The 7,681-nt window shown below is 40.3% G+C and overlaps 1 protein-coding gene across 1 annotated transcript; it reads left to right on the forward strand.

The window, feature by feature from the left end:
- Positions 1-2,765: 2,765 nt before the first annotated feature.
- On the forward strand, positions 2,766-6,856 carry polh (polymerase (DNA directed), eta). Its single transcript, XM_046873385.1, has 10 exons — positions 2,766-3,079; positions 3,166-3,300; positions 3,382-3,599; positions 4,290-4,471; positions 4,748-4,851; positions 4,937-5,056; positions 5,152-5,275; positions 5,404-5,469; positions 5,555-5,727; positions 5,992-6,856. The coding sequence occupies exons 1-10, from the start codon at positions 2,943-2,945 to the stop codon at positions 6,758-6,760; spliced, it is 2,028 nt and encodes a 675-aa protein (XP_046729341.1). The 5' UTR covers positions 2,766-2,942; the 3' UTR covers positions 6,761-6,856.
- The last annotated feature ends 825 nt before the right edge of the window (positions 6,857-7,681 follow it).

The following is a 7,681-nucleotide window of genomic DNA, read 5'->3' on the forward strand; positions in this document are numbered from 1 at the left end:
GGTGCCATATACTTTTTTTCATTCCCGACAATATAAGCTGGTTAATTTTTTTTTTTTTAAATTTCTTTTAGTTACTGATAATTTTTAATGATTAGCAGTTTTATTTAGTTTGTCTAACAGGGGATAATGTTAAATAGATCAAACAAATGCTATACAGTTATTACAGCATAACATAGTCTACTTGATTTTATATATATATATATATATATATATATATATATATATATATATATATATATATATATATATTTATTTATTTATTTATTTATTTATTTATTTATTTATTTTGTGACATAAATACCTTTTTATTAACTGTTTGCAAAACATTTCCTTAATACCTGACCAAGTACGCAAGCTATTAAAATGAGCCTTTTTACACACGATGGCTCTGCAATTTGCATGAACAGTTCTGCATTTAAGAACCCATTACTAAACAATACACTTCCTCATACAAATTCTTCATCGTATAATCTGAGGTAGTTTTTCCCTGCCATTGTCACCACTGTCTCATCCATTAGGGAAATTATAAGGGTGAAACTTCTAGACACTAACATAGGTAACATGTAAGTTCATGTTTTATAACCTATTCATCTCTGTGAAGCTGCTTTGGGACACTGTCTATTGGTATATTTATATACATATATTTATATACATTTATATTATCAACAGCTACTGTACATTTTTCACCTCCAACAGACTTTATATTTATTGGCTGCACATATATTTACATATTAATCTGCTCTTCTCAGTTTGCACAATGCTGCAGTTCACACTATCTATCTATCTATCTATCTATCTATCTATCTATCTGTCTGTCTGTCTGTCTGTCTGTCTATCTATCTATCTGTCTGTCTGTCTGTCTGTCTGTCTGTCTGTCTGTCTGTCTGTCTGTCTGCCTATCTATCTGTCTGTCTGTCTGTCTGCCTATCTATCTATCTATCTATCTATCTATCTATCTATCTATCTATCTATCTATCTATCTATCTATCTATCTAAAATGGTGAGAATAGAACGCACTAATTTTATGTTCCTTAGTGCACCATCTACAGGCGTCAGAACGGAACTGTTGAATAACATTATGTTAAATGCACCAATTAAAAAGAATAAAATCCCAAAACGTACGCATTCTTGTGCATTTTCTTTATCTGTATAGAGAATAAAGCTCATAATCCATAAATAACGTCCAGTTATTTCACCACGGCGGTTTTTATACACACACGCTGCACTCAATGTGCATATACTCCAGCGCTCCGCAGTGCCCCCTAGCGTTTAACGCTTTGATGAACCACACCACAGTGGGCGGACTGGTGTGGAATCTAATCCAATGGTTGTCCAAATATTTACATGAACCCCAAAGGCTGCTGGGAGAACTGAAAACTGTTTGCTTTACTAACTATGTTTTTTAAAATAACTTAAAAACCTAAACGCATTGCATATATGCCTTTTATGTCTTGGACTTCTGGATTAATATGCGTCAAAAAAATACACATGCGCACATAGAGCTTACCATCATCGAGAAATCTGTGAGTTTCTCCCCGTATATAAACCAAGCTTGCGAGCGTCTAGTTTTGGATGTGAGGGCGATCTGGCTGCGACATCTGTCACCCCATTGATCGCTAGGGTTGATTCGGCTGATCTGGCTGGCTAGGCGGGTGTCCCCTTCCTCCCTCACCACTCCATGTGCGTCCCTCCCGAAGCTCCGCGCTCGGTGGAAGAGGACAGGTTCCTAGACGGACGAGCATCGTTGGTATAGAAGTAGCTGCTACCCTGCTAGAACCTCCAAACAAGCTCAAGGCCCATTTGTAGGAGAAACGTAGGGAAGTCAAGCTTCGAGACTTCAGACACATCCAAGTGAGGCGCTGCACGTGGCAGTCTGCCTTCCTTTTTGATCTTTTATATGATGCATGAATCACATTGATTCATATATTGATTTCATTCATATTAATATCTAAAGCTTAGTAATATCTTACACTTTTCACTCTACAGTTTGTATTGCCCCTTAGATTTTCCTTCATGCTAATATAATTGAAATGCTACAATACATTTGTAAATACCTTCTTATACTTAATATATCATAATTAGATATTCAGATATTACTGCACAATAACATGAATGAGCTTCTATACTGTACAATACTGTATATCTTGACCAGGCTGTTATTCAATGCTAATTAAGTGGATTTTTTTATAGTACAAAACATGTAGAGAGCAACATAATTTTTTTTCTGTTCTGATTTATTATTTATTATTATAATATAATTGATTGAATACTAAATAGTTTTTATAGCAGGCACTACTGCAGCATCTCCACATCACCAATCTACTTAGTCATATATATACATTTATGATTCCATTATTTACTATGTTTATCAAATAAAACAGCAATTAATTCTTGTGCAATCAATTGATTAAAATTGTCTTGATGATATATATGTGTGTAATCAAGACAATTCTAAATCAATTAATTGCAATAATTAATTGCTGTTTTATTTGATAAACATAGTAAATAATGAAATCATAATAATGATAGAAATATTGCTTTCACTTTCCATGCATTGACTTGATTTAGGCTATTTCTGCATTTTTTACATCTCTTTCTTTTTATTCTTATCTGTATATGTGTTAATTCAATCATAAATGCAGGTATATAAGTTAATTTCTTGCTCCATATTTTGGTAAACAGAATGGGAAAAAAAAAAATGGACGTCTGAACTCTTCTCCAGTCCAATAGGTGGTGCAATTGTACACTATTTAGTTCAACGAATAAGAAGAGGAAGAGGCAAGGCGGAAGTTATTGGTGAAGGCGCGAAGTTGATGCTGATCCTTCAGCTGTTTGATGGATCTGATTGCTCCTGTGGCAGTTCCTCTGTGATGTCTGAGTGGTTGATGTTCTAGCGTGCTGATTTCTGCTCAGATCTCAGGTGTACTCACCTGTAAAACACCATGGAGGTGGGTAAGGAGAGGGTCGTGGCCCTGGTGGATATGGACTGCTTTTATGTGCAGGTGGAGCAGAGGTTTAACCCCAAGCTGAAGAACAAACCCTGTGTCGTGGCTCAATACAAAACCTGGAAAGGAGGAGGGTGAGCTGAAAATGATCAATTAATAGATTGATTTTTGATGATTAATTAGATATTAAAAATCCTACACAATTTCTTTCTCATTTCAGTATCATAGCAGTCAGTTATGAAGCCCGAGCTCATGGTGTAACAAGAAACATGTGGGCAAATGATGCCAAGAAACTGTGTCCAGATCTTCAGGTGGCGAGAGTCCGAGAGTCTCATGGGAAAGCTGATCTAACCTGGTGAGCATTTGCTTTTTTTAATAAAAGTGAGTAATCAAAACTTTGCATTGTGCTGAAAGTTTGGATTTTGTGTGCCACCAGCTACAGGGAGGCCAGCGTGGAAGTGATCGAGGTCATGTCTCGATTTGCAGTTATTGAGAGAGCCAGCATTGACGAAGCCTACATGGACCTCACCAGCAGCGTCCAGAAAAGAGTAAAAGATCTGCAAGTATCTCAGATAGACCAAGAACTTCTGAAGAACACTTACATCCAAGGCTTTCCTGTTGCTTCTGAGTTGGAAGATCTTCCAGTGGATAAAGGTGTGTTTATGGTGCTTTGCAGAAGAAATGTTTACAGTTCATTGCGATATTAAAATGTCTTGAAATTGCTGAAACGGCTGTGTCTGTGTGTCTGTCTGTCTGTGTGTGTGTCTGTCTGTCTGTCTGTCTGTTCTGTCTGTCTGTGTGTGTCTGTCTGTGTGTGTGTGTCTGTCTGTGTGTGTGTGTCTGTCTGTGTGTGTGTCTGTCTGTCTGTGTGTGTGTCTGTGTGTGTGTCTGTCTGTGTGTGTCTGTCTGTGTGTGTCTGTCTGTGTCTGTGTGTGTGTGTCTGTGTGTCTGTCTGTCTGTCTGTGTCTGTCTGTCTGTGTGTCTGTCTGTCTGTCTGTCTGTCTGTCTGTGTGTGTGTCTGTCTGTCTGTGTCTGTGTGTCTGTCTGTCTGTGTGTCTGTCTGTCTGTGTGTGTGTGTGTGTCTGTCTGTCTGTGTGTGTCTGTCTGTGTGTGTCTGTCTGTGTCTGTCTGTCTGTGTGTGTGTGTGTGTCTGTCTGTGTGTGTGTGTGTCTGTGTGTGTGTGTGTGTGTGTCTGTGTGTGTCTGTCTGTGTGTGTGTGTCTGTGTGTCTGTCTGTGTGTGTGTGTGTCTGTCTGTGTGTGTGTGTCTGTCTGTCTGTGTGTGTCTGTCTGTCTGTCTGTCTGTCTGTCTGTCTGTCTGTCTGTCTGTGTGTGTGTGTGTGTAGAGGAGCAGAGGTTGAAGGGACTGCAGCAGTGGCTCCACACGCTGCCTTCTTGCTTTCAACCAGGATGTTCGGGTTACGCCGAGGTGTGTTTGGCCGTCGGAGCGATGATCGTGGAGGAAATGAGAGCTGCTGTGGAGCAGGACACCGGATTCCGCTGCTCTGCAGGAATTTCTCATAACAAGGTGATTTGTTTACCTGTTTATTTTTCTTTCTTTTTTTCTTTTCTTTTGTAAAACAGGTTTTTGGCACATTCTTATCTTACTATAATATTTGATCAATATATGCCCATTTGGCTCACAATTATTTTTATTTATTTTAAATGCATAATATATTACATTCACTTCCTTTTTTTTTTTCAAGTCACATGACACAAATAAAAAGCTGTTTTACTGTGTAGTAATATTTAATGTATTATTGTTCCAAAGCAACAAAGTTTAGAAAAAGTTGTTGTTTTGCAGGTCCTGGCCAAGCTGGCGTGCGGACTCAACAAGCCGAACCGTCAGACCGTGCTTCCTCTCGGATCGGTGTCTGAACTCTTCATGACTCTGCCCATCAGCAAAATGTAATAATATTCCCGAATAAGTCTGGGTGGTATTTATATTTCAACATGGTGTATGATGTTCTTTGTTCCTGCGCTTTAATTCCAGTCGCAATTTAGGAGGGAAACTGGGCGTGTCCATCACAGAGACTCTGGGAGTGGAGAATATCGGAGAGCTCACTCGGTTCACACGTGCACAGCTGGAGGAAAGCTTCGGAGAGAAAACTGGGTAGGAATCTTAGTACATGTGATTAATCAGAATTAAGGGATGTGTGTAAAACATGAGCAGTAAGAAAGAAAGTCCATGTGTTTTTGTATGTTCAGGTCGTGGCTGTACGACTTGTGCAGAGGTATCGAGTTTGAGCCGGTGAAACCCAGGCAGCTTCCCAAATCCATCGGCTGCAGCAAGAACTTTCAGGGAAAATCCGCTTTGGCTACAAAAACCCAGGTACTATTACGTTTATGAAATCACAACAATTTCCTTTCAAACATTTGCATCGTGCTTCAAATCGGAATGTCAGCATCATATACGTCACTCTGGATAATGGCGTAAATGTAGTTTTTTTCCCCCCCCAGGTTCAGCACTGGCTGCAGCAGCTGGCACTTGAGCTGGAGGAACGGCTGAATAAAGATAAAGAGATGGTAAGTGCTCATTTCTCTTCATGCTGTTTCATGACTTCCCACACAAAGTCATAATATACAGAAATGTTGTTCCTCGACTCTGTAGAATGGCCGAGTTGCTAAGCTGCTGACTGTGGGGGTTCGTCAGCCTGGAGATAAAAAGCCCATCAGCTTCTCCCGCTGCTTTGCTTTAGCGCGCTACGAGGCCTCGAAGATCTCCTCTGACAGCTTTGCCATCATTAAGAGCCTTAATGCTGCTGGCAGCCATCAGGAAGCCTGGTGAGTCGTGTTTTAATGTGGACTTTTCATCTGCTTGGTCTTCCTCGAGCAGCTCGTCACTCAGCCGAGGACACCAGAGCGGTCCTGAGAAGTTCTATAGAAATGATGTCATCGCATTTCCTATTTCATTCTCTGCTCTGTCTTTCCACAAAAACACTGCCGACTTCAACACCTAAACCAAGTCTGATCGAAGTCCGAGCTCATTTGTAGATGTTTAGGTTGGAAATCCGATATATGATCCGCTGTGCCTTTTTCTCTTTATAGGTCTCCTCCTCTCACTTGTCTCCACTTATCTGCCAGTAAGTTCAATGAGAGCTCCTCAGGAGGAATCTCTAGTTTCTTCAGCAGTGATGTCGCCTCAACGCAGTCGTGTCTAAAACCAAACGAGGAAGCTCCTAAATCAGAAACGACGCCCAAGAAACCCAGCGGGATCCAGGCCCTTTTTCAAAAAGCTGCCGAAAAGAAAAAAAGGAAAGCGGATGAAAGTTTGACAGATAAGGAACCCGTCGCCTTGTGTTCCTCGGAGAACCTTCCTGAAGGTACAGCCAGCGTGCTTCCTCGGCAAGCGGCAGCAGTTTCGAGTGTGTCGCGTTCTTCTTTTTTTCAAAGAAAGTCTCTGTGGAAAACCCCTCCCAGCTTCCTTCTAGAGAAACCTGTAGAAGAACCCACAGAAGACAAATCTCAGGCGGAACGATCTCCTCAGGGTTCTTCACACGCTTTATCCGGCGCTGGGGAACAGAATCGCGTAGAGATCCATGGAAACGAGGACTTTCACACCTGCGAGCGCTGCGGACAGGAAGTGTTAATGTGGGAGATCCCGGAACACAACGACTTTCACTATGCACTCGATCTGCAGAATTCCCTCTCCTCCTCCTCCACGTCATCTTCATCATTGTTTTCGGCCCCGGTCATGGACACGGCATCGTCATCGCGTGAGAAGAGCAGACCCAGAACTCAGGCTGGACCTCAGGCTAAGAGAGCAAGGTCATTAGACAACTCCATCACTCTGGATTCTTTCTTCAAGAAAGCTTAACTATTTTAAAAATCACTTTCTATAAATCACAGATCACTGTCCATAATTGTATATAAATCTACATTTTTCTAAATAAATATTTTATGACTTACTACATTTAGTTTCCCATTTGCTCTTACAATAACCTCCTCTCTTCTGGGAAGATGTTCCTCTACATTTTGTGGGGATTTATTCACTGTTTGCAAAATCAGGTACTGATGTAGGTGAGGTGATGAGACCTGTGGAGCAGTCAATCAACAATCCATCCCAAAGGTGTTCAGCATGGTTGAGGTCAGAGCTCTATAGCAGGAGATCCGCTACACATTTCAGACCCATGATTCTGGAACAGGTTTGGGTCTCCTAGTCCAAAGACATCATGTATAATTGTGTGCCTTCAACGTTGAGGTAAGTTTGGGGAAAAACCAAGTGTCTGGAAAAGTCAGGTATCACAAGACGTTTGTTTATTTACATTACAATTTACATTACTTCATAATAATCAATTTAATAAATATGTTTGTTTTTCGTTATTGTTAATGAGGAGTAGTGTCCACTAGAGGGCAGTGCAGTATAACAAAAAAATCTGAATCGTATTAAATGGAGCACAAAGAGGCAGACATTTTTCTGGGTTTGTTTTTACCTGTGCTTTTCTAGGGACAATAGTGGTAGGGTTCTCGATAATAATAATAATAAAAGCTCATTCTGTGGTAAATTAATGACAGTTGGAGCACTATACACGTGTGTAAAATCCCTCTAGTCTCTATGTATTACATGCCTAAAAACCAATTCCAGATGTGCAACACATTCACTATCCAGTTGATGAATCAGATAATCCAAACCTCAAGAATACAACAACTACATTGTATGTTAGCATCACACTAAAGCAGTCCGAAATAGTATTTGCAATTGTTCTGAGTTGAGTAACAAACAGATTTGTTTTGTATT

The sequence above is a fragment of the Silurus meridionalis genome, chromosome 2, assembly GCF_014805685.1.
Source record: "Silurus meridionalis isolate SWU-2019-XX chromosome 2, ASM1480568v1, whole genome shotgun sequence".
Taxonomy (NCBI): Eukaryota; Metazoa; Chordata; class Actinopteri; order Siluriformes; family Siluridae; genus Silurus; species Silurus meridionalis.

What these genes read in the sequence shown, in the direction of transcription:
- polh (XM_046873385.1), top strand. Translation starts at nt 2,943, where the DNA reads ATGGAGGTGGGTAAGGAGAGGGTCGTGGCCCTGGTGGATATGGACTGC. An exon ending in GGGAAAGCTGATCTAACCTG is followed by an intron (nt 3,301 to 3,381) that starts GTGAGCATTTGC and finishes GTGTGCCACCAG; the next exon opens with CTACAGGGAGGCCAGCGTGG. An exon ending in AGATCTTCCAGTGGATAAAG is followed by an intron (nt 3,600 to 4,289) that starts GTGTGTTTATGG and finishes GTGTGTGTGTAG; the next exon opens with AGGAGCAGAGGTTGAAGGGA.